Source organism: Bufo gargarizans, chromosome 5, assembly GCF_014858855.1.
Source record: "Bufo gargarizans isolate SCDJY-AF-19 chromosome 5, ASM1485885v1, whole genome shotgun sequence".
NCBI classification, from domain to species: Eukaryota; Metazoa; Chordata; class Amphibia; order Anura; family Bufonidae; genus Bufo; species Bufo gargarizans.
The window spans coordinates 438646923-438674383 of record NC_058084.1 but is presented as its reverse complement, the minus strand read 5'-3'; the positions used below and the strand labels follow the sequence as shown (position 1 = coordinate 438674383).

Sequence of the window (27461 nt, the reverse complement as noted above, 5' to 3'; positions counted from 1 at the left end):
ATGCTGAAACCAGTGAAAGTACAGATTTGTCCGATCCCAAAGAGTATCTGATGTTTTGCTCTAACCAGCTACGAGCTACTCCTTTGACATGTGCCCAATATTCTTTGCTTTTGAGACTATTTCTGGCCATAGTAGAGGAATAAGACCGGCACTGACTTCACTTGCAGTATAGAATCACTTTATTGTAAGCATGAAAACTGTGATGCATTTCGGCTCTAACATAAGTCTTTTTCAAACTTGCATGAAAAAGCCTCTTGTTAGAGCCGAAACGCGTCACAGTTTTGATGCTTGCAATAAAATTATTGGATATTGCAAGGGATGTGAGTGCCAGTCTTCCTTCTCAATAAGCAAGCACCACGTGGAGAAAACCAAAGTGCCGACTGAGTATCTCTAGAAGGTATTTCTGGCCAGAGTCATGGTGGGGCCAGGAACACACCGGCTCAGGGAATGTCGCTTTGTTTGGAAATTATGTTTTTCATAGTTTTTTCTTTTTTATGTAACAGTTAGTGCAGTACCAGAGAACAAGCTTGGCATTTACCTCTATTTCTATGTGTTTTATTCCCTTTCTTCTGTAGGCTTTACTGTCAGTACATGACACTGTGGCTCTGAAAAGCTATGATCCTGTGCTTCCTCCCATGCCCGATGACATTGATGAAGATGAAGATTCAGTGAAAATTATTCGGCTTGTCAAAAATAGAGAGCCACTGGTGAGTTAAGAGCTGCAATTAGTTATAGACATATTTGTGGCCTACCTAGCTCCTTATTTCAAGTGTTTTTTTTTTTGTTTTTTTTACACCCACATTTTAGTAGGGTTTTCAAAGTGTTTTATACCTCGGGATTTGATTGGTCGGAGTCCGACTCTCAGCAACCCCACTGATCAGCTATTTGAAGAGAACTCGGCGCCCCAGTAAGTGCCGCAGCATCCCGAACACAGCATCATCCATTGGATGCAGGCTATGCTTGGTACTGCAGATCGGTCACCTTCATCTGAATAGGACTGAGCTGCACCTAGACCATGTAACAGAAGAATGTGACGTCACTGGCTTAGGAAGAGGCCACAGCACTCACTGGAGTGCCGTGGCCGCTTCAAATAAGCTGATCACCGATCACATAATAATGACCTTTCCCAAGGGTAGGTCATCAGTATAAAACACTCAGATAACACCTTTCATTTCCAGCCCTCCAAACCTTGTCAAAGTCTTTTATAGATAATTATCCGTATTTATTTTCATAGAACCGCCATGTTTCCACCCTTTTTTTAATATTCACATGCTGGGTCAGATAATCAGAACTTGATACAGCATTGTAGAAATAGAAATGAGGTTCGTTACCCTTTAGGTGCCACCAGCATGCCGGTGGTACAACCAAGGATGGCCAGATATTTCACCTGAGTATTATTGTCAAGAAGACTGGGTTTACAAATTACAGTTTTGGCCTCATTCAGGCCACTTTACTAATACGTGTAGGAGTTTTGACTGAGCTGGCCATTTATAATTGCCTTTCTTAATGGGTTCCTTCCATCTTAGACATCTATGGCATATTCGCAGGATATCATCCATATCCAATAAGTGCAGATCTCCCCTAAGGGATCCACACCTATCTCCATAACGGTGGTCTGCTATGCCAGTTGTTAAGGCGGCTTTCGGCTGCCACATCCACACAATGACTGAATAAGTAGTGGCTCGCAACATTCTCTTCTGAAAGCTGAACAGTTTCCGTGACTCCCGCGGTATTATGTGGAGAGAAGCAAGTGCTCGCCACGTCCAATGCCTTTACTTATGCGATGTGATGGCCAGGGGCCACCTGACCAGACAGAGCATGGGTTGGGGAACTTCTGTTTTGGAAGTCCTGGAGATTTAAGTATGTTGTACCCCTTTAAACTGATCATACACATCAGGTAAAAGTCATCTGAGTCAACCAATTGCATTGGCATGATGATGTCCTTACTGTAAGGAACCTCTTCAAATGTCTGTTCCACAGGGGTGCTGGGATTCAGACCCCTGTCTATCTGATATTGATGACCCATCCTGAGGATAGGCCATCAGTATCAAAATCTCAGAAAACTACTTCAATAGGAGAAGGAAAATTTAAATTTTCAACATCTCCATCCTTGCTTCCTCCTGGAGATACACTGCTATGTCTTGTTCACCATCGGCAGCGGCTTCTTTCTTCACATTCAGAAGAAATATATATCCACCATCAGCATCAGTTTTGGACATTCTTTCAAGTTCTCTGTCCATATCTATGGTATTCCAAGATAGGTTAAGTCTTGTTAATCTCCAGTACATCCATGTAATTTAAACGTACATTCCCTTGAGGTGAGGGTGCAATTTTTGGTGGTTGCAATTTTCTGGCCAAGCGATCTTTCGACCGACTGCTACAGAATTATGTCTGTCCTCTTGCCTGTCCATGTAGATTATTTGCCCGTCTGCGTTACATCTCATGCCCCATTCACATAAGGTACATAGATTTTCCGTCATATTGTAACTCACTAGCGTTATATAGTCACCAGAGTCGTAAAAGGAAGTGTCCATGTCCTGTTTGTAACCTGTTCAACTGCGTGATTGATAATGGTAATTCTAAAAGGCTGGAGGAGCCCTGCTGAGTGGAGTAGGTGTATTGTGCTTCAATATCCAAGACCAAAGCTCTGCTCAGCTCTGCATCATCAGCAGCAGAAAGATGATATCTGCTGAGGGATATCTGGAAAATCTGCAGAGCGCAATCAAGAGTATGAGGTTCCCGATGTGAAGACCTTTCCTCCACGTCTCCCATCTGCCCGTTGCACTGCCATGTGTGTCATCCGGCTAGGAAGGCGTTAAGTAAATATCTGTTTGGTTAATAGCTGCGCTCGTTTTTATTGCCGAGCGAATATCCTGGAAATTTTATACGCGTTATGCAGAATATTTGTTTTTGTCAGGAGGAAGTGAGAAGAGATGTCTGTAAAGTCACTTTCTGAGCGCTGTAATGTTGTACGCGGGGAAAAAAATGCAGTGTCTCTGTGATTCATACAGTGAGCGCTTGTCTCTAGATAGACATCTTTGGCGTCGGACAGCAAGACACCGGCCCGGCTATTTACCGAGGCTGTTTTCAGCTCCAGGGTATAGTTAAATGTTGTCTGTGCTCAGACCACGCAAAGAGAAGTTTTGTGTTCGGGGTTATGTGGGTTTTTTGTCCCCAATGTGTAAATGTGTAAATCCAGCACAGGACCTTACTGATAATTCATTACTGTCATTATTTTTCCTCACTGGAGGAAGCCAAAGACAAGAAACGTCAGGCATGTTTTTGGAGAAAATTACTGAAAACACCACGGCTGATGTTATCCTGAACTTGTTCCCCTTTATATTACTGGATGCGCTCTCCGAGGACACAACCCCCAGCTTACACTCTGTTGTTTCTTTCCTACTGATAAGGCCTCATGCACAAGGCTGTATGTATTTAGCATTTAAGGGGTATTCCCATCGCTAGGATATGCCCACATTGTCTGATAGGTGAGGGTCCCACACCTACACTGAGAACAGAGCAGGGAAGGTGGTGGCCGGAGAATCCCTGGTTTTCCAGAGTCCGGCCACCAACAAGCGCTTTCCCCGTAGTAATGAATGGGGATAAAACGTGCTTGCGCGGCCAACGCTCCCATTTATTTCTATGGGGCTGATGGAAAAAAGGCGAGTCAGCGTTCTCAGTGTGGGTCCCAGAGGTACCCACACCTGTGATATGACCCCATTGTCTGAGATGGGAACACCCCTTTAAGCAGAGTGCTCCACGCATCCGTGTGTCAATTCTGCAAAAATATATAATATGTCCACAAAATGTGTACCACAGACCCATAGAAGTCAATGAATCCGTAAAAAAAAAAAAAGCAGACCGCACACGGACCGCATCTGGTGATGTGCATGAGGTCTAACTCTATTTAAATAGCTTCGCTTTTTTTCCAACACTGTCAGAAAGTGTAGAAATCCTCTGGAAAAGCTAAGGAGTCTCCTATATTCCACATGTACTCACCTCCCAGTGTTTCAATTAGCGCTGCAGTAAACTATTATTTTAGTAATCGAGTATTCTATCGATTATTTTTACGATTAATCGAGTACTCTAATAAGAAAAAATTAATTAATAGACTGTTTTCCTTTAGGTCCCTTTCACACAGGCGTCCTGGATTTGCTCCGGATGCGTCGCGCGTGCATTGCGGGAAAACCGCGCGAGTAGGCACGCAATTGCTGTCATTTTGTACTGCGATTGCCTTTTCCGATGTTCAGTTTTTTTTTCTGCGCGAGTGCAATGCGTTTTGCACACGCGTGAGGAAAAAACTGAATGTGGGACCCGGACCCGGACTCCTATTTCCTTCATATAATACATAAAACTGTCTACCTGCAGCCACCACTAGAGGGAGCTCAGTTTGGAAAATAGGATTGGTGCACCCAAATAGACGTCTGAGGTGCTACTCAGCAAATGCAATACAATGGGCATCCTATTTGTAAAAGATATTTCTTAAGAAAGGAATGTGCCGAAAGAAAATTCACTGTTACATCAGGTACATTGCCTTGTAGAGATAGCTCAGCCAAATGTAATGCTGTATTCACTTAGCGATCCATTGCTTCATTCTGGAGTAAATATAATTTTGATCTATGAAGCGGTGATGAGCAAATAAGTGCACTGGGGGCAGGTCCAAGACCCTCTGTGCACCTTGCTCCTCCTGCTTTCTCTCATTCTTGAATGCAAGGGCCAGATTCCTGCATAGTCATCTCTCCTTGCCGTGTCATTCATGAAGGAGAGGGGGTGGCTGGCAGTAGGAGCAAGGGTGCACAAAGTGGCTTGGGCCTGCCCTCCGTGCACCTAACTGCTTATTTGCCTATGAATGACAAGTACTTTTTCTCCAGAGTGAAGAAATGGAAAAGTATCGTAACATTTAGCTAAGCTAGCCCTACAAGACTGTGTGCCTGGTTTAACAGTGAATTTCCTGGTATCACATTCCCTTTAAAGGAACCAATTACATAAGATTCCTTTTGTGCAAAGTTATAGTAACAGAATCTTGTTCTAGGTGTGTCTTCTGTGAGTATTCTAAAAAAAAATCCTAAAAATATACAAACCGGATTCCAAAAAGGTTGGGACACTGAATGCAATGATGTGGAGATGGCAAATGTCAATATTTTATTTGTAATAGAACGTAGATGACAGATGAAACGTTTAATCCGAGTAAATGTATCATTTTAAAGGAAAAATACGTTGATTCAAATTTTCACGGTGTCAACAAATCCCAAAAAAGTTGGGACAAGTAGCAATAAGAGGCTGGAAAAAGTAAATTTGAGCATAACGAAGAGCTGGAAGACCAATTAACACTAATTAGGTCAATTGGCAACATGATTGGGTATAAAAAGAGCTTATCAGAGCGGCAGTGTCTCTCAGAAGCCAAGATGGGTAGAGGATCACCAATTCCCACAATGTTGCGCAGAAAGATAGTGGAGCAATATCAGAAAGGTGTTACCCAGCGAAAAATTGCAAAGACTTTGCATCTATCATCATCAACTGTGCATAACATCATCCGAAGATTCAGAGAATCTGGAACAATCTCTGTGCGTAAGGGTCAAGGCCGTAAAACCATACTGGATGCCCTTGATCTCCGGGCCCTTAAACGACACTGCACCACAAACAGGAATGCTACTGTGAAGGAAATCGCAGAATGGGCTCAGGAATACTTCCAGAAACCATTGTCAGTGAACACAATCCACCGTGCCATCCGCCGTTGCCAGCTGAAACTCTACAGTGCAAAGAAGAAGCCATTTCTAAGCAAGATCCACAAGCTCAGGAGTTTTCACTGGGCCAGGGATCATTTAAAATGGAGTGTGGCAAAATGGAAGACTGTTCTGTGGTCAGACGAGTCACGATTCGAAGTTCTTTTTGTAAATCTGGGACGCCATGTCATCCGGACCAAAGAGGACAAGGACAACCCAAGTTGTTATCAACACTCAGTTCAGAAGCCTGCATCTCTGATGGTATGGGGTTGCATGAGTGCGTGTGGCATGGGCAGCTTGCATGTCTGGAAAGGCACCATCAATGCAGAAAAATATATTCAGGTTCTAGAACAACATATGCTCCCATCCAGACGTCATCTCTTTCAGGGAAGACCCTGCATTTTTCAACAAGATAATGCCAGACCACATTCTGCATCAATCACAACATCATGGCTGCGTAGGAGAAGGATCCGGGTACTGAAATGGCCAGTCTGCAGTCCAGATCTTTCACCTATAGAGAACATTTGGCGCATCATAAAGAGGAAGGTGCAACAAAGAAGGCCCAAGACGATTGAACAGTTAGAGGCCTGTATTAGACAAGAATAGGAGAGCATTCCTATTTCTAAACTTGAGAAACTGGTCTCCTCGGTCCCCAGACGTCTGTTGAGTGTTGTAAGAAGAAGGGGAGATGCCACACAGTGGTGAAAATGGCCTTGTCCCAACTTTTTGGGAATTTGTTGACACCATGAAATTCTGATTCAACATATTTTTCCCTTAAAATGGTACATTTTCTCAGTTTAAACATTTGTTCCGTGATTTATGTTCTATTCTGAATAAAATATTAGAAGTTGGCACCTCCACATCATTGCATTCAGTTTTTATTCACGATTTGTATAGTGTCCCAACTTTTTGGGAATCCGGTTTGTATATATATAAATGTTTTTGATTAGCTGAGAATATTCATCCAATAGTCTGTGGGACTCTTTAAAGGGGTTCTCCGGGAATTAAGAAAATTAAAATACTTAAATATTACTTCATTAAAGGAAGTTTTTCACCTAAACTGACCATTATAAAACACTAACACCATGATCTGCATTATAGTCCCCATATTGGAATGCTACTTACCGCATAGCTGTCCGTCGCTTATTTTCGCAAAAAAAACGACACTTTTATTCAATATGTTAATTAGGTTCTGAAGGTGCCCAGAGTGGCGTTCAAGCGGCCAGTGCCCAGGCCCCTCGTCACTTTTTATATGGAACCCCTCCCCTTTCACCCCTCTGGCCCGCCCTAGGTTCTTCAGAAATCCAGTGCCGTTCACAAGATTCTCCGCGCCTGCGCACTTCATTCCCCATTATAGGCAGAGGCACAAGAGCGTTTAATGCGCATGTGCCGGAATGGGGAATAAAGTGCACAGGCACAGCGAATCTTGTGAACAGGCTTGCGTTCAGCTATCCCTGCTGCCACAAAAAATGGCCACGGCTAAGCCATAGTCCTTATAATTTTTTTCAATATAACCATTTGTTTGCAACTCACGTCGCCCATTGACATTCATTGAAACTCCACTCTAGCCACCTCAAATTTGAAGGGCAATTTTTAAACTGCGATTGTGCCTTAATTTTTAATATTTCAGAGACATACTATGCATTAAAATGTAGTCTGGGTTTTGTGATACTCGCAACATAAAGCTCTGCGCTGTAGGATTTATCATTTTTAAACTACAACGGTTTGAAGATGGCAACCGCCAGTAAAGTTAGCAAGTTGGAGCAGTTTTTTTTTAACCACTCTTCTCTGCCCTTGCTGTAGAGTGAGTTGCCATAGGAACCCAGGTGTGTGAGCAGCCAGTAGAGTGACAAAAGCTAGAGTGTGAGATAAAAAATCAGGACATGATTTCTAAACTGCCACCACTCCCAGAGGCGTATCTATCGCGAGGCAAACAAGGCATTTGCCTGGGGCGGCACTTGCCAATGGGGCGGCAAAATGCCTTGTTTGCCTACACAAATACTTGCCGATCGATCCGATCCTTCACTATGCCGCTGCAAGCGGCAGCATCGCCGGCGCCGCATAGTGAAGGAGTGACTTATTACTTATCTCCTCCCTCCTCCTCCTCCCGACCCCAGGTGTTTCCGGAATTTTTTCCTACCCGGCCTTGCTACCCACGTCACTTCCAGTAGTGACGTGGGAGGTGCGTCTCTTCCCTCCACTCCTGACTGGCTCTGCTGGGGGTTTGTTGGCGCAGGCCCCGTAGCAGAATATTCCGGCCCAGTGCGCATGCCCGAAGAGCAGTAAGAGGCGTAGTAGCAGAAAATTCCGGCTCCTACTGCGCCTGCGCCGAGTTGTCTTATTTGCGCATGCGCAGTGGGTCAGAATATTCAAAACACGAGCGGCAGCCACAGCCGGCCGGGAAAAGTCTGCCCAGACCGGCTCCCTCCTCACACAGTTGGCCACTTTGCCTGACTCCTGGCCTACCTACCCTGCGAGGAGTGTCCAGACCAGCACCAGGACCAGGTCCAGGCAGAGGAACAAACAGGAGTGAGTGAGAGTGAGACAAGAGAGTTAAAAAGCAAATACTGCAGGTTCACAGTGAGAGTGAGACTCATAAATAAAGGTGGTATGATGTCAGACTGTCTATAGTGGCCCTGGCCTCTCCTTGAGGCTGCCCCATACAGACTGTATGGCCTGGGGCAGCCTCGAGGAGAGGCCAGGGTCACCATAGATAGTCTGACATCCCACCTTTATTTATGACACAGACACAGTGCACTATTTGCTTGTGGCAGCCGGGCAGCCCCAATCCCCCATACAGTTTAGTGTCTCCTTGTGGCTGCCCCCGGCCCCCCATACAGTATAATGTCTCCTTATGTCTGCCCCCAATGCCATACAGTATGTATAATGTCTCCTTGTGGCTGCCCCCGCCCCCCATACAGTATAACGTCTCCTTGAGGCTGCCCCATACAGTATAACGTCTCCTTGAGGCTGCCCCATACAGTATAACGTCTCCTTGAGGCTGCCCCATACAGTATAACGTCCCCTTGTGTTTTTTCTTTTAAACTGGTATTTCTTGCGATATATATATCGTTATCGTGATAAATTTCTTAATATTGTTATGCAAAACAGGAAAGGGTGGAGCCTAAAGAGGAAGGGGTGGGGTTTACAGAGGAAGGGGTTTGGCCGTGACAGGAAGGGGTGGGTCAAATTTATATTAGGGGGGTGCCCGAGTTTAGTCTCGCCTAGGGCAGCACAAAACCAAGATACACCACTGACCACTCCCTCATTTTCAAGCCCATGTACACAAATCGGCTGCTAATGTTTTTTTTTATAAATGTATGTTTTAATGTAACTTTGAAGCACTTTGGGCAACAACATTGCAATTAAATGTGCTAAATAAATCAAAGTTGAAATGCATTTCTCACTCTATCAAGCTTGCCATGTGCACTTTTAAAATTTGATCAATCAATTGGTTAGTGTAATGTTTACTGTCTTTACTCACTCCAAACACTCCACACAGTTACTCTGCCCACTCCATAAACTTACTCTGCCCAGTCCAATTTTTCCACAGTTACTCCAGCCACTCCAACCACACAACAGTTACTCCACCCAGTTACTCCACCCACTCCAGTTGTAGACTACTGGTGGAGGCAAGAACACTTCACACAATTTCCCCAGTAGCTTTTCTAGTTCTAAATATATTAACAAATACCTTTCATTAGTTATAATGGCTCATTTTGTCCAGGGAGCAATCATTAGGAAAAAAATAATATAGCCGCCATCCTACTAATCCACACAAAACCTGTCCTAATTACACAGGAGGACAAGCTTAAGAGCGCCATCTTTCTCTTACTTGTCAGGGATTATGATCCTGAATACAGTTTAATATGATCTTCAGATGAATCTCTGTAGGAATGGAGTTTATTAGGAGACATGAAGTACAGAGAGGAGGGTGGAGATGTGGATAATGAGCAGCACCACTTGTATGCAGCCTCCATTAGCACAGCCCCACATTACCTGTCCTGTCAGTCCTCTCTGTACTTCATGTCTCCTCATAAACTCCATTCCTACAGATATTCAGCTGAAGATCTTATCAGCTGTATTCAGGATCATATTTCCTGACAAGTAGAGCAGAGAGGAGGATGAGGCAGCTCTTTAGCTCAGTGTTGTAAAGTAACTTGGCCTGCTGTGTGATTAGGTTTTGTGTGTGCTAATAGGACGTGGCCATTTTATTTCTCCTACTGATTGGTCCCCAGAAAAAATGAACAATTATAAATAATGAAATGTATTTTGGAATATATTTATACTAAAGTAATATTTAACCACATTTTCCTAATTCCTGGAGAATCCCTTTAATGATGCCACAGCTCTCACTAGAGTTGCTCTTTAAATTTGTTATAACTAGTTTTATTCCTTTTTTTATTCAGCATATCTTTCCGAGCTTTACCTTGTATGTGTATTTTCGTTATTTAGGGTGCTACAATAAAGAAAGATGAGAGCTCGGGCGCCATTGTAGTTGCCAGGATAATGCGGGGAGGAGCTGCGGACAGGAGCGGTGAGACTTCTGTGCTTTCTGTGTTTGAAGTGATCGGATACGAGGCACGATTTCAGCTTATACAAGTGTTTTCCTCCTACAGGTCTCATCCATGTGGGGGACGAGCTGAGGGAGGTCAATGGAATAAGCGTGGAAGATAAAAAACCAGAAGAAATTATCCACATTTTGGTAAAATGAATAATATCAGTGTCACTTCTACCACGTGTTATAATAATTGAGCTATGTACTAACTCTGCAGTGTCAGTGGTCAGTCCGCCATTGCTTGCTTTCCAACCACATTTGCCTACTTGGTTGTACATGTAATTACAGACCAAAATGCGGTAGGAGTTAAGTGCAAACTAAGCATTTCCCTTGTAATATCTTCCATTTCGGCAGCAGACTAGTCCTGCCACCTTAGGCTCCTTTCACACGTCAGTTAATCATGGACGTGTACTGTGTATGTTCTCCATGGACAGCACGCACATCCATTGATTTTAATGTGTTTACTTACACATCACTGATTTTCCATGGACCTTGGATCAGATGAGATGCACTACTTTGATCCGTGGTGAGACCCAAACACAAAAAAAATACTGACACTACATGGATGGCATCCGGGTTCTGTCAGTGATTTTCATGGACCATTGGTAGAGCTGCTTTGGAAACTAATTATCAGCCTAGTCGTGCTGGTGGAATACAGATAACACGAGGAGGGCAAAGACCAGGCATATGGATGAAACACAGATCTCTCACTGATGGACCACTGACCAGCTTGTCACAGATGACATTACGGACACAGACAAGTGAAAGGCGTTTTCCGGGACTTAGATATTGATGACCTAGCCTAAGGATAGGTTATCAATATCAGATCGGTGGAGGGCCGACACCCAGCACCCTCAACCTAAGCTGTTTCGGGCAGCTTCCAGCATCAGAAACTATACAGAGGACAGTTGGCTCCATCTACTGTGTAGTTTCCGGCATCGGCATGCTGCAGCTCAGCTTCCATTCATTTAAGTGTGAACTGTTCCCCGTCACTACAGAGTGGATGGAGCATTCTGCGTCCTCCTCCGTCCACTGCATAGTTTCCTGCACCGCCATCTGTCCGAAACAACCTACCACCAAATTTGATATGACATATCCCGAAAGTCCTGGAAAACCCCTTTAAAGTGTATATGTCATTTTGAAGTTTTTATATGTGGGGGTCTGGTTGCTGAACGAAAGGGCAGAAGCAAATAGCCTGTGATCCTTTCTCCTTGGTCACGTGGAGTTAGCAGTGTGCTCACTTCTGCCCTTTTGTTCCAGCGATCATCCAGTTTTTTTAAATCTTACATAACCCCTTTTTTAGACATCTACACAGGCGGCAGAACCCCCTTCACCTCCACCGAGCCAAAGAAAGAAAGTATATTAAAGTAGAACTCCCACAAAAAAAATTATTCTCTGACCTGTTAGGTACGTGATGTAATATGTAGTGAATGTAATCTTCTCACCAGTGACTGTATTTGTGAGTTATCCCCTCCCTTCAGACCCTCAGCTGTGTCATGTGACCAACACTCTGATATCCAACTGACACAGGACAGGGAGTTCGTTACTTCTCTATTCATTCCTATGACACTGACACTGAGGCTCCCATAGGAACACACAGAGAAACTGGCCTCCTGTCCACACATAAGAGGCTGTGTTATTTGGAAAGTCACATGACACAGCTGAGCATCAGAAGAGGGGTTATAACTCTCCAATACAGTCACTGGTAAGAAGATTACCTTCACTAGATCTTACATCGTGTATCTTTCTAACATGTCAGAGAATTAAAATTAGTGTGGCAGTGCTTCTTTAATGTTATGCTCCCCCTTTGCAGGGCTATGAGCCGCATTCCCATAGGAAGTTCTGTAATCCGTGCATTTGTAGAATAGCTGGTGACTGTGACAGCGAGGGAAACCGGAATGGCTACTTTCTAGTGACAGCACCTGAATTCATTATGGGCACTGGGTAGCAATCCAGTGCCTAAACATATCAGAAGGAAATAATTTCCAAAGCTTCCCTTGAAGTCGTATATATCCAGGGATATAATGAGCTTGCGTCGATGAACGTCTCGCTGTCATTGGACTCTGCTTTCTGACACATCCGTATCTAACAGCGTCTCTTCTCCCTGAATATTACAGGCTCAGTCACAAGGTGCTATTACTTTTAAAATCATCCCAAGTATCAAAGAAGAATCACCAAACAACGATGGCAAGGTAATCCCTGCTGCTTGTTTTCCTAGAGGCAGAATATGTGTTCTTTATCTGTTAAAGTGTAGCCGTTGTTTCGGTTTAAAGAGGCTTTTATCAAAGCTGTAACTGAGCATTAGGCTACATTCACACGACCGCGCTGAGTTTTGCCGTCAGCGGTCCTGTTGTTTTAAACAAAAAGCAGAATCTTAAAAGTAGTGTGTCATCAGGAAATTCACTCCTACACCAGACACGACGGGGGAGATATGTCAAGGCTGGCGGATCCATCTCCCTGCACTGGCGTGAGATGCGCCTGATTTGTTAAGAGACAGAAGCCTCTTAATAAATCCGGCGAATCTCTGCCCTGCTGTGCGCCAGAAAGTGAAGTCTACGCCAGCTACAGACTTGGGTAGACTCCAGCTGTAACTTCTGCCACTTTCTGACCCAAGTTCGGTACCAAGGTTTTTTACAGTAATAATTAATTCCCGAAGTTATCACACGAAGTCTCGCGCGACTTCTCAAAGTAATAACTTTCGGCTCATCGGAGCCAATACATTCTAATACTGTACGGAGAGAGATTAGAAGTTTTTAGCGAATCGACTTCGGATGTACCATTTTACCATGTGTACATTGTATCTGGTTTAAAGGGCATCTGTCAGCAGTTTTGTACCTATGACACCGGCTGACCTGTTACATGTGCACTTGGCAGCTGAAGGCATCTGTGTTGGCCCCATGTTCCCATGCACATATGAACATGGGATCAACACAGATGTCTTCAGCTGCCAAGTGCACGTGTAACAGGTCAGCCAGTGTCATAGGGACAAAACTGCCCTTTAAAAGCCAGGGCAATGTATTTACACAATATATTAGACAGTGAATGTGTTAGTATGATAGCTGACCAAGAAGCAAGTTCTATGTGATAAGATTTTTGCCGTTGTGGTCCTCCGCTGTGCTTGTTCTAGAAGTCTGTTTGCTTCCCTTCTCTTACAGATGTTTGTTAAAGCCCTCTTTGACTACTATCCTAATGAGGATAAAGCTATTCCTTGTAAAGAAGCCGGGCTTTCGTTCAGAAAGGGAGATATCCTTCAGATCATGAGCCAGGATGATGCAACTTGGTGGCAGGCCAAACACGAAGGTGATGCCAATCCCAGAGCCGGATTGATCCCTTCAAAACAATTCCAGGAGAGGTTAGCTCTGAACTTCACTCTCTCCCTCTCTCTCTCTCTCTCGTTTTTTTTATTTTTTTCCCTTTCTGCCTCAAATTGCCCTAAAGCTGCGCTGCGACTTACCAGATTGTCAGTAGCTTACCACTGTACACTTCACAAGTATCAGGGGTCACGACCGTCCCAAAATGAACTTAAAAACCCTTTTCACAAATATTTCAGACTTCCTTGCCTGTCTGGCCAAAAAAAAGAATAATGACCGAAAACGATAGGACTAGTCCTGGTCCAGATTGGAATAGGAGCAGATGGAAAATAGCACATCAGTATCACAATCTCCATTGATGTACTCTACAGGAATAAGTATTGTAACATTTTTTGGACCGGAGACAGAAGGAAAGTACAAAAAGAGAGAAAAAAAAAAAAAACTTCTCTGTGCTGCTGGTTTTATTTTTGGTCAAAGCCCGGATAGATTAGATGCCAATTATTATTATTATTTTTTTGTTTCTTACAAAATAAAAAATAACAGGTTAGAGGCTATATATGTGTTTCATAAAAATCCCTAATCCCGTAATGGCGAAGTTGAGTTTCTCATGGACTTTCTCTTTCAACTGCAGGAGATTTGCACTAAAGAAGCCTGTGGTGCTGACCCAGCCTCAGAAAGCCTCCAACAGAAGATCATGTAAGTTTACGTGGAATTAAGGAGCGCAGATCACACGTGTTCTGGAAGGTTCTTGTGTTGCGCTTTCACCGTCTGTCAGACAGGTGCTTAACCTTTAATAGATTTGTACGGATGATGTGTGTCAGCCCAGGATATGCCTTCATTTCGTTTTCCTGAGAGCGCCGTCGTAGGCTCAGTCTTTATATCCTGGCGTTTGTTCTGTATGGTTGTTTTTATGGAGGGTGCACTGTTATACACTGTAGGACACGAGGCAGCCATTCTGTTCATTGAAGGGATTGCTGATATAAAGTGACCCTCCAGTTCAAGAAAAAAAAAATCACGTTAGGGTCCTTTCGCATGGCAGTATCGTAGGTTTCACATCTGATCTGCATTTTTTGCGGAACTGATCTGTACGTCCGTTCCACAACCCTGCAAAAACAATAATAGAACATGTTCTTTTCTTGTCTGTTTTGCAGACCAGGGCGGAACGTGCTGATCCGCAAAATGGGAAACGCACACAGCTGGTATCTATGTTTTGCAGGGTCCACAATTTGCGGAAAACGGAACGCTTGTGTGAATGGACCCTTAAAGGGGAGACAATGGGGGCATATCGCTAGGATATCTCCTAAACGGAACACCAAAAGTGGTGGAGGGCACACTGTACATGCGCAGCTGCCCTCCATTCTATGGGGCCGCAGAAAATAGCAGAGCACTGGCTTGGCTATTTCCAGTTGGGCCTATAGAAGTGAATGGGACAAACACATAGACCCACCATGTTAGGGGGCATTCACACAACCATATTTTTGGTCCTATATCGGATCTTTATGTTTTGCGGATCGGATGCGGACCCATTCATTTCAATAGGGTGTCAAAGGATGTGGACAGAACACCGTGTGCTGTCCGCATCCATATGTCTGTTCCGTGGCCTCCCCCAAAAAAATAGTACACATCTTATTCTTGTCTATTTAATGGACAGGAATAGACATTTGTTATATAGTGTGAGACCTGCAGAAGTGGACAATGCAGAAAGCACACGGCTGGTATCTGTGTTTTGCGGATCAGCGAATTGGGGACTGCAAAACGGATGCGGTTGTGTGAATGCCCCCTATGCTTTACATTCCTGCCGTGCATTCACTCTGCTTGCCAGAACTTTATTAGTTCATTAGGGTTTTTCATAGAGGCTGGAGATCGCACAAATTCTGGTCCCCGATAATTGCCCCATGTAAAGAGGACTCGTTTGTTGGGTGATCGCGTCTTTCATGCAGCACACAAAATTACTGTTGTCAGCAGCATATTTTGTGCCCTTTAAACAGTGAACTTGAGGATGAATGATCGCAGTAGTGATCGTTCATCCCCATATAGAGCAGGTGTCCTGCTGCTGAGCGATCCGGGAGGGATTGGGAACAAACTGTTGGTTCCTGCTCATTGCATCGGTCTACAGAAGTGAGGCCCCACACACACAGGTCCTGTCCTGTCCTGTCCTGTCATATTTAGGAGTGACGCACTCGTCCAGTGTTCTACTTCATATTTATTTGGAGAAGGTTATCTGGTGATTGCCGTTTATTTAATCATCCCCTTTGTGACTGAGAAGGACTTAGTCTCCAGACTTGTATCGCTGAGGTTCTGCTACTTGTAATCAGCTCCTCATCTAAAACTCCATGGCACTTATCAAAATAAAGTATTCATTCCTCCAGACGCTTTATGAGCGCCAGCCAACGTGTCGGATTCTGGATTTGGTTTCATCGGAGTAAAACCCGATCTCCTCTATATTTATTTTATATCGATAGACCTCATACTTGTCTATGTGATGTGCTCACTCACTCCCGCTCTTGGCTTCCATCGCCCATTGCATCATTTTGGAGCGCGGTAAAAAAAAGCCTTCAGTAGTTTACTCTGTGATTAATGCTGTAAATGTAATTATGGCGGACTCGTAGACCTAGATCCTTCAGTTTATTTACTGTAGGCTCCTCATGAAGAGACGTTTATGTACAGGTGCTATATGATAGGACTGGAGGGTCTGTCCGTAACCTCGACAGGATAGGTGATAGTTGTCTGATCGGTGGAGCTCCACTGATTTTGAGAACTGGGGTCTTGTTGTTCTTGGTATGAATGAAGCAGCGGTCTAGTACTCGCTCCATGCCTCTCCATTCATCTCTGTGAGACGGAAGAAGATAGCCATTCATTGGACTCTTCTCAGGAGTTCCATAGAGATAAATGGTGGAGCACCACACTGCTGCAGTCATATGGGGAGACACGGGACCCCAGTTCTTGTGATCGGTGGGGATCCCAACAATCATGAAAACACAACCCCACCGATCAGACTTTTATCCCCTTTTAATAAGTGGATAAAACACTTGGCACCCTGCTTTGGGTATATCTGCTGAGAATTTATGTACATCCACCACTGTGGTCTTTAGGGTGCATTCGCATGACCGTATTTTTAGTCCACTTCTGATCTGCATCTGATCTTTTTTGTGGATTACACGTGGACCCTTTCACTTCTATAGGGCGCTAAAAAATCCAGACAGCGCAGGGCTGTCATCCATGTACTGTCTACATCGGTGCTGTCTGTTTTTTCTGTGAGGCCCGCAAAAAATGTGGGATGCACATGGACCGCCTCTGTATTTTGCGGATCTGTGATTCTGCAAAACTGATACTGTCGTGTGAATGCACCCTTAGAGGTGTCAAAACTACTGGCCTCCACTTGTCTCCTGTCTGCACAGTGTCAGTCTGGTGAGATAAAGTGCTAGAGATACTCGGTCCTGACAGTGGGTTTGCAGCCTATCCTAGCAGCCAGTTGATTTCGACTTTCTGAGGTTCTCAGGCAGGATCGCCCCTCTACTAGGGGAAGAGAGGGGTAAAACATCTACAAGGCAAAACATATTCGTGTAAAAATGTATTTGACAAAACCAATGTATCCTGGTATCTGCACTTTTCTGCATTACACTCACTGATGAATCGAAGCATGATATCAGACCATGATAAAGCAGCCACATATGCTCCTTGTATGTTACATTCATTTGATGCACTTTTTTCATTTGCTTCCATGGAAGAAAAAAATACTGACCTGTGGATAGTAAAAAATGTGAACCAGCGATGATGCCGGCCATTGTAGTTGAAGTCCTTATGTAAGCTATGGACATGGTGCAGTTGGTCTATTCACGTAGTAGACTGTAACGATGGCTTAGATTTGGGCTACTTTCACACTTGCGTTTTTCTTTTCCGGCATAGAATTCCGTCCTAGGGGCTCAATACCGGAAAAGAATCTGATCAGTTCTATCCCCATGCATTCTGAATGGAGAGTAATCCGTTCAGGATGCATCAGGATGTCTTCAGTTCAGTCACTGAATGGCGTTTTGGACGGAGGAAATACCGCAGTATGCTGCGGTATTATCTCCGTCCAAAATTCCGGATCTGATGCCGGAATGCCGAATCCGGCATTAATTTACATTGAAATGTATTAGTGCCGGATCCGTCCTGAAAATGTGAAAAAAAATAAATAGAAAAGGATCCGTTTGTCTGTATGACAAATGGAGAGACGGATCAGTTCTTGCAATGCATTTGGGAGACTGATCCGTCTACAAATGCTGTCCGTTTGCATACAGATTGCCGGATCACTCTGCCGCAAGTGTGAAAGTAGCCTTAGGGGTGACTGTGCCTTTTTTTTTTTTTTGTACATGGTGGAAGATACTAACATGGGGTTGTCTTGGATGAGCTGTGAGTAGCCTTCCCTTATATTTAGAACTAGCCCCTGTATAGGAATAGATGCTGCGAGTCCGGAGTCGGCTCATTTGAACACTTACTCTATGAAATTAATGAGACTTTTGGTTTGGTGTGGTAGTTGATTTTTTGGTATTTTTTTACTTAAGCTGTCAGGTTTATTTAATCATGTTATAAAACACTTGATTTACCAAATTTTTCAGACACACACAGGTTTTAAAAAAGATTTTTTTTTAATTCATAATAATGTAAACATCACTGTTGGTTTAAGGTGTAGTGTAAAATAGAGGGTTGTTGCCTCGTAGTCTAGGCTGGGTGCATAAGAGACCTTTAATACTGTATATTGTTTCCTGGTGGTCTAGATTAGAATAGAAGGTTGTTACCTTGTAGTCTAGGCCGAGTCTATTAGGGGCAGTTAATGTTTCCTGGTGGTCTAGTGTAGAATAGAGGGCTGATACCTTGTAGTCTAGGCTGCGTGGATTAGGGGCAGTTAATATATTGTTCCCTGGTAGTCTAGTGTAGAATACAGGGCTGATACCTTGTAGTCTAGGCCGGGTGTATTAGGGGCAGTTAATGTTTCCTGGTGGTCTAGTGTAGAATAGAGGGCTGATACCTTGTAGTCTAGGCTGCGTGGATTAGGGGCAGTTAATGTTTCCTGGTGGTCTAGTGTAGAATAGAGGGCTGATACCTTGTAGTCTAGGCTGCGTGGATTAGGGGCAGTTAATATATTGTTCCCTGGTGGTCTAGTGTACAATAGAGGGCTGATACCTTGTAGTCTAGGCTGGGTGGATTAGGGGCAGTTAATATATTGTTCCCTGGTGGTCTAGTGTAGAATAGAGGGCTGATACCTTGCAGTCTAGGCTGGGTGGATTAGGGGCAGTTAATATATTGTTCCCTGGTGGTCTAGTGTAGAATAGAGGGCTGATACCTTGTAGTCTAGGCTGGGTGGATTAGGGGCAGTTAATATATTGTTCCCTGGTGGTCTAGTGTAGAATACAGGGCTGATACCTTGTAGTCTAGGCTGGGTGGATTAGGGGCAGTTAATATATTGTTCCCTGGTGGTCTAGTGTAGAATAGAGGGCCGATACCTTGTAGTCTAGGCTGGGTGGATTAGGGGCAGTTAATATATTGTTCCCTGGTGGTCTAGTGTAGAATACAGGGCTGATACCTTGTAGTCTAGGCTGCGTGGATTAGGGGCAGTTAATATATTGTTCCCTGGTGGTCTAGTGTAGAATACAGGGCTGATACCTTGTAGTCTAGGCTGGGTGGATTAGGGGCAGTTAATATATTGTTCCCTGGTGGTCTAGTGTAGAATACAGGGCTGATACCTTGTAGTCTAGGCTGGGTGGATTAGGGGCAGTTAATATATTGTTCCCTGGTGGTCTAGTGTAGAATAGAGTGCTGATACCTTGTAGTCTAGGCTGGGTGGATTAGGGGCAGTTAATATATTATTCCCTGGTGGTCTAGTGTAGAATAGAGGGCTGATACCTTGTAGTCTAGGCTGGGTGGATTAGGGGCAGTTAATATATTGTTCCCTGGTGGTCTAGTGTAACATAGGGTGTTTAACATTTGTTAATCTGGTGGTTTACTCACCTTAAATGGATCCAGTGATGTATCCTGTCCAGAAGCTAAACAATGTGCACATCACCTTCCTCTTCCATGGTCGATGGACGATGCGCAGTCCATACCCTTCTGACCAGTTATCCACATTCTGCCCAAAAAACATTATTTTGGGGTTTCATGCCAATTTCATGAGCTCTTTTGCATCCCAGATGTTTGAGCAGAAATTTGAAGACCGACATGACCAGCAAGAAGGAGGACCTGCAAACTGGTGCTGGGGCTGCAGCTCTGAAGCCGCCTAGGCCAGTTATGGCTAACCTCCGACACTCCAGCTGTGGTGAAACTACGACTCCCAGCATGCTGCATTCATTTCTATGGAGTTCTGAGAACCGCCAAGCAAGGGGGCATCTTGGGAGTCGTAGTTTTACTACAGCTGGAGTGCCGGAGGTTAGCCATTGCGTTTTATTTTTTTTATCCTTTTTGGATAAATGGAGGCATAAAACGTGATGTGAACTCACCCTTAGGCGCGCACAATTTTGGCTAAACTTTTTGTAGCTAAAAAGTGTGATGTAGTTGGTGACACTGAGGCTTCTTCTGATGTTGGCCTAGTGTTAATGTCATTCAGGGGCAGACTGAAACCTAGCCTTTAAAGGGAACCTGTCACCGGGATTTTGGGTATAGAGCTGAGGACATGGGTTGCTAGATGGCCGCTAGCACATCCGCAATACCCAGTCCCATAGCTCTGTGTGCTTTTAGTGTGTCAAAAAAAAACTATTTGATACATATGCAAATTAATCTGAGATGACTCCTGTCCCTGACTCATCTCCGGATACAGGACACATCTCAGGTTATTTTGCATATGTATCAAATCAGGTTTTTTTTTACACAATAAAAGCACACAGAGCTATGGGGAGTGGGTATTGCGGATGTGCTAGCGGCGACTTAGCAACCCATGTCCTCAGCTCTATACCCAAAATCCCGGTGACAGGTTCCCTTTAAAACGCGTTACCGTATATAAACTGGAATTCAACTGCCTTTGTAGTCTCTCTAGCATCTATCATTGTACTTTGTTTAAACTTGAAACGCGTCGGGAAACAGAATTATGGAGTCTTTTTGACCACATTACTATTCCCATACGGTAATATCACTGTGATCAAGCCTTTCTGCCGAGGAGCCCCATATATATATATACACACACACATAAATATGTGCTCTTGTATACCGCTAATTGCAGGTTTAGTTCCTTCAGGGTCGAGATCCCATGAAATAGCGTTTGATTAGGACCCTGTCTGCTCCGGGAGAGGTGACTTATGGGTCCGGAGCGCCGCACATGTGACCTCTCTAATGTTTCCGTAGTATTCCTCTTGTAGTAAATGATGAATGGACGCCATTGTGCTGCCTTACAAGACATGCGAGGTCTAATAAGGATAAAATAAGACTGATTTCATACATTTTATCTGGACAGCTGGTTTTGCTTTAAAGGAAGCTTATGTAAACCGATCTGAAGTAACCACCCACTTAGGCTGCTTTCTTGCATGGCTAACCCGGCAGCGTACTTAGCAGCGCAATGGCAATCTCCCTAATCTAAAATCATTGTGCCTCTTTTAATTAGCGGTGGCAGGTATTTTGAAGCCTGCTTTAACAGTCCCCTGGAGATCTGGTCAGAATTCAATTTCCACGGAGAGAAATTGGATTAAGGTGATTGCAGCACCACACAATGCAGTCATGCACCAGAGCTATGACCACTGTTGAATCATCAAGGGGCTGGCACGAGTCCCTTCCGCATTGCGAGCGCCCTTCATCTGCACAGGAATTAAGTCACTTATGAGAAACATATCTTGTTTGTTCATCCTTCCTCATAACCACGTCTCGAGTTACTGGACATGGAAAAATGAAGCGACTCGAAATGCAGGTTTTCCTCCAGTTAATGAAGCCTCCCGGAACACTTACCATATAAACGTTTTTACTGATAGTCCGCCTCATGCTTGCACTGACTTAAGCACTTTCACATTTCTTCTGCTTTTAACACTTGCTATGGTATAGGGGACAAGGAGGACGCTCTTGTCTACCTATGATTAAAGTGTTACTGATCATAGAACAGGTGCGGAGAGATCCTGGTGCACACTTGGCGGTATTATCATTGTTATTATTAATTTATGCACTTATATAGCGCTGACCTATTCCGCAGAGCTTCACATACATTAGCATCACACTGTCCCCAGTGGGGCTTACAATCTTATCAGTATGTCTATGGAGTGTGGGAAGAAACCAGAGAACTCGGAGGAAACCCGCACAAACACGGGGAGAACATACAAGCTCCATGTAGATGTTGTCCTTGGTCGGATTGGAACCCAGCACCCCAGCGCTGCAAGGCACCAGTGCTAACCACCGAGCCACCGTGCTTCACAGTTTCTAATGCAACCATATAACGCCATGGAGTCTCGTGCACAAGACTCCTTCGTCATTACACAATGGTCTCTGCAGCCGTACCACCCAGTGTGCACCATTGCCTCTCCACGTCTAGGCTCTGTTCACATCTGCAAAATGATATTCAGTCCAGCACTTCTGCAAAATGATATTCCAGCTTTACTGAGATCTTCTGTACTTAAAGGTCCACATAGTTGGGAAACACATTAAACATGAGGTGCTAACCATGCTCTTAAAGGGGATCTGTCAGCAGATTTGTCCCTATGACACTGGCTGACCTGTTACATGTGCACTTGGGAGCTGAAGGCATCTGTGTTGGTCCCGTGTTCATATGTGCCCGCATTGCTGAGAGAAATGAAGTATTAATATATGCAAATGAGCCTCTAGGAGCAACGGGGGCGTTGTCATTACACCTACAGGCTCTGCTCTCTCTGCAACTGACCCACCCTCTGCACTTTGACAGTGCCAGGCAGGGGAAACATCATCACAATAGTGCAGAGCAGTTGCAGAGAGAGCAGAGCCTCTAGGTGTAATGGTAACGCCCCCGTTGCTCCTAGAGGCTCATTTGCATATATTAATACTTAATTTTTCTCAGCAATGCGGGCACATATGAACATGGGACCAACATGGATGTCTTCAGCTGCCAAGCGCACATGTAACAGGTCAGCCGGTGTCATAGGTACAAGTCTGCTGACAGATGTCCTTTAAACATGAAACTTACGCGTTTCAAGTGCTCAAGTATACACCAGGAGTGTTCACCAACGCCTATGACGTGTGACATGCAGTAGTATATCAAGGGGCACTATATCTCCTCATGAAGAGCTCCTGATCGGTGTGAGGAGTAAATGCAATGTGATGTGAATAACATATAGACCACGCTTTTCGAGACAGTGGCAAAAAGAAACTATGCTGAGGCATAAGGGACACTCATGGCATCTCACGGAATACCTCTGCTGTATAGCGGCAATGTTCCTGGAAAACAAGCTGCATAGTGACACTTTGAAGAATTGCATGAACTACGGTTCCCTAATATAGGGATATCGAAACTGCTCCCTTTCAGATACCCTGAAACGCGTAGGTAGGCTGCTTATGTCCTGTCAGCGGCAGGCTGATGTGATGAGCCTTTAGCTTGCTTGTAGCCTGAAGGCGCTCTGCCCATCCTTTGATCACAGTGTTGTTCTTATGCTAAACAGGTTTAAAATTCCTGCTGATTCATGTTTTAATTTATGGTTTGAAGGGAACCCATCACACTGAAAATGTAGTCCGATCTGCAGGCAGCAGCGTTATAGAGCAGGAGGAGCTGAGCAGATTGATATAAAACTGCAAAAGATCCAATGTAACTTATTTATTTATTTAGCCCTCTTTCTATGCTTAGGAGTCCAGTGGGCGGTCCTCTCCGTGATTGGCCGCTGTCTCTACAGGCATATATATACAGGGAAGGCTGCCGGTCACTGATTAGGACCTCCTACATGACCACTAAACATACTGCCTGCAGATTGGACAGCATTTCCAATGTGACTGGTTCACTTTAAAGGGGGCTGCCCAGGATTCAAATATAGATTATCTCAAGACAGGTCATCAGTATGAGATCAGTGGTGGTCCACCGCCAGTCAGCTGTCTGAAGGGGCAAGCACTGCAGCCTCTTCACTGGATGCCAAGCTCAGTGTCATCCATTGTGCGCTTCACACAGCAATGTGACCAATGGAGATGACCACCAATCACAACAAAGAATCACATGATTAAATCCCAAAATGTATTAATATCTAAAACATGATCACAAAAAACTTTAAAAACTTAATGGGTTTTTAACTTTTTTTGTGATCATGTTTGGGATTTAATGGTGGTTCATTGGTGTGCGCCATTCTTTTCATGTGCTCTTTGTTGCAACTGGTTGCAGTGTTTTTACACATGGGCAGCACCCTTTTTTTCAGTTGATACTGTGATGCCCGCTTTCCATCACCTTCATACCAATGGAGATGATGTCATGAGCCGTGGAAGAGCTCATCCGATCTCCGTAACCCCATCAACCAACTGATCATTGAGGGGCACCAGGGGAAGGACCTCCATCATTCTGATACTAGTAACCTATCTTGGGAATTTTAAATATTTGAATCCCGGACAACCCCTTCAAGTTCCACTTTTCTGATTCCGGATGAGTTCTGGTCCCCTTCCTGTCCGCTGGCAGCCATGCAGTCCCCGGACCTCAGAGGTGGGGTCTATTTGCATGGAAAGCAATGGAGATTACTGCACCCTTCCTCCTCTTTGTTTTCTGGGCCGCTGGCACAAGAACAATTACAGGTTCAAGATGGCAAGTTAATTTCTGAAGCTGAGTGGTGACGTCAGGCGCCGCCCGATCCTGCGCCGAAATTAGATACAACTTGTCTGTTTTCCTAATACATGAAGATTATTCATTCGCTGCATTTAAAATATGTATCTCTTTCTTTTTGGCTCTTCTAAGATGAGGAAACTGTTGAGTATGGTAGGTGCATGTGATACTTTAGTTTTTTTTAGTTTTTTTCTTTTTTGATCAATTGTTACATTTTCTCCCACCCCCCCAGTTATATTTTCAGCACATTTAATCATTTCCTTTCTTTTTTTTCCCCTTCTTTTTGCTTCTCAGAGGAAATTGAAGGTACATGTACAAACGTTTCTATGCTTTGCCAGATAACTTTATTTAGGCGACATGTGTTTGGAGTTTATGTAGCCACAGCACGCTTTACAATATGATTGTCCTAGACTTTCCATTTTTCCTTTCCGACAGTGAGCAACATTGTGTTACTTTCATGTTTATGTCGTGGTTTATAGAATGTAGTTTCCATTGTGATGTTTACCTTGTAGAGTTCTTGTGTATTTCCCTAGTTTGTTGTACTCTAGTGTGTATTGTGTGCCTATGCATTGTGTGTAGCGGGAATTAAGGAGGACCTGTCACCTCCACTCCATGGTGGCAGTATTGTTTGCATTGTAACCTTGCAGTAGTTTAAAGGGGTTTGTCAACAGTTTTTTTTTACTGATGACGTATCCTCTAGATAGGTCATCAGTATCCGATCCGTGGAGGTTGGACACCCGGGTACAGGTACCCCCGTCGATCTACAGTTTGAGAAGGCACCGGCGATCGCAGTAGCGCCACAGCCTTCTCTCAGCTCACCAAGCACAGCGCCATACATTGTATAGTGGCTGTGCTTGGTATCACAGCTCAGCTCCGTTCACTTTAATAAGCTGCTCCTAAGCCATATTACCGATGAAGCTAGAGAAGGCCACGGCACTATCGTCTCAAACAGCTGATCGGTGGGGGTCCCGAGTGTTGGACCCCCACCGATCAGGTACTGATGACCTAGGTCATCAGTGTAGAAAACACTTGGAAAACTCCTTTAATGTCCATGAGCGTTCTTCCAGCAATATCGCTGCCTGTCTTGTGTACAGGTGACAGGTCTCTTTAATTTGAAGGCTTGCTCTAAGTGCATTATTCTTTGCAGTCATTTTTGGGGAAACAAAGCAGATATTATGAGATATATATTCTACTTTTATCATTTTCCTTTGACATATAACACGGGATGCACACTGATCTTATAGGGCCCCATAGCAAAACGTAATATGGACCCTCCCTGCCCCACCTAGTTTCCCAATACGCATGCACCAAACACTGACTGTGGCCACTTTCACATCTGCGTTTTTGCTGGATCCGCCATGAATTAGCAAAAAACGCTTCCGTCATGATAATACAACCGTCTGCATCCATTCTGAACGGATCCGGTTGTATCATCTCTAAAATAGTGAAGACTGGTCCGTCACAAAAATAATTTTAAGTCAATGGAGGACGGATCCGTCTTCTTTTGTGTCCAAGAAAACGGATCCAGCACCATTGACTTACATTGTGTGTCTTGCTCCACACCACATTGAGGACAGAAAAACGCTGCTTGCAACCACACAGAACGGGTGCAATCCATTTTGTTCAGTTCAGTTTTGGAAGCGTTTTCCTCCGCTATTGAGATCCTATGACAGGATCTCAATATCGGAAAGGGAAAGCACAGATGTAAAAGCATAATTTAAGTGGAAATAATGTATTAAATAAATTGTAATAAAAAAGTCAGCCTCTGCCGGACCCACGTTATCTGACATCTATTTCGGAAAAAGTAGAACAGGCGCCTGCAATGTTTTCATGTCTGAGAGAAGTTACTCAGCTGTCACATGGGCTGCCTCCATGGAAGCTACTCAGAAAAGAGTAGCAGCACTTACGTATCTATAGCAAAAAGTATCTATGGTGGTGGTGCCCGCAGTGTTGTATCCCCAAATCTTCCAGAGTAAGGGTCCATTCACACGTCCGCAATTTCGTTCCGCATTTTGCGGAACGGAATTGCGGACCCATTCATTTCTATGGGGCAGCACGATGTGCTGCCCGGATCCGGAATTGCGGATCCGCACTTCCAGGGCCACAATTCCGATCCCGAAAAATATAGAACATATCCTATTCTTGTCAAATGTGGACAAGATTAGTCATTTTCTATTAAGTGCCGGTGATGTGCGGTCTGCAAAATGCGGAACGCACTTCGCCGATGTCCGTGTTTTCCACCCAAAAAAAAAAAACGGATGACGTTCCGTATGGCATCCTTTTATTTTTTTTTTGCGGATCCGTTTTTTTTTTGCAGATCCATTGTAATAATGCCTATCCTTGTCCGCAAACTAGAAAAAAATAGGACATGTACTATTTTTTTTGCGGAGCAACAGAACGGACATACTGATGCGGACAGCACATGGTGTGCTTTCCGCGTTTTTTGCGGACCCATTGAAATGAATAGGTCCGCATCCTATCCGCAAAAAAAACTGGAACGGACACGGAAACAAAATCCGGTCGTGTGCATGAGGCCTAAATCAAACTAAAACCACAGCACTCGCCGGTCCTCAATTCATGCTGTTTTTTTCACCAAACAATTGTGACGTTTCGACCTCTCGGTCTTTCTCCAGCAAACAAGTGTGCGTGCATACATGAATCCATATACCATCCTAATTGATCACATGATCAATATGCAAATCAGTCACATGATCATTATGCAAATTCATGACAAATCATTACCCTTTAACCTATACATCAGGTGATACACAGTGAACATAGTAATAGATTTGCATATTGATCATGTGGCTGATTTGCATATTGATCATGTGATCAATTAGGATGGTATATGGATTCATGTATGCACGCACACTTGTTTGCTGGAGAAAGACCGAGAGGTCGAAACGTCACAATTGTTTGGTGAATAAACAGCATGAATTGAGGACCGGCGAGTGCTGCTGTTTTAGTTTGATTTAGGGCTACTTTCACACTTGCGTTTTTCTTTTCCAGCACTGAGTTCCGTCCTAGGGGCTCTATACAGGAAAAGAACTGATCAGTTTTATCCCTATGCATTCTGAATGGAGAGTAATCCGTTCAGGATGCATCAGAATGTCTTCAGTCTTTTTGACTTGACTTTTCAGGACGGGTTTATCTCCGGCCCA

The 27461-nt window shown here is 44.1% G+C and overlaps 1 protein-coding gene across 2 annotated transcripts in view; it reads left to right on the top strand.

The window, feature by feature from the left end:
- The window catches only part of MPP7 (MAGUK p55 scaffold protein 7), a 339705-nt gene that overhangs the window by 207618 nt on the left and 104626 nt on the right, over positions 1–27461 (top strand). For both annotated transcript variants that reach the window (XM_044295108.1, XM_044295109.1), the window contains exons 7-12: positions 576–707; positions 10179–10260; positions 10343–10428; positions 12399–12473; positions 13437–13633; positions 14224–14288. In XM_044295108.1, the coding sequence (XP_044151043.1) occupies positions 576–707; positions 10179–10260; positions 10343–10428; positions 12399–12473; positions 13437–13633; positions 14224–14288 (637 nt within the window). The remainder of the gene's footprint in view (positions 1–575; positions 708–10178; positions 10261–10342; positions 10429–12398; positions 12474–13436; positions 13634–14223; positions 14289–27461) is intronic.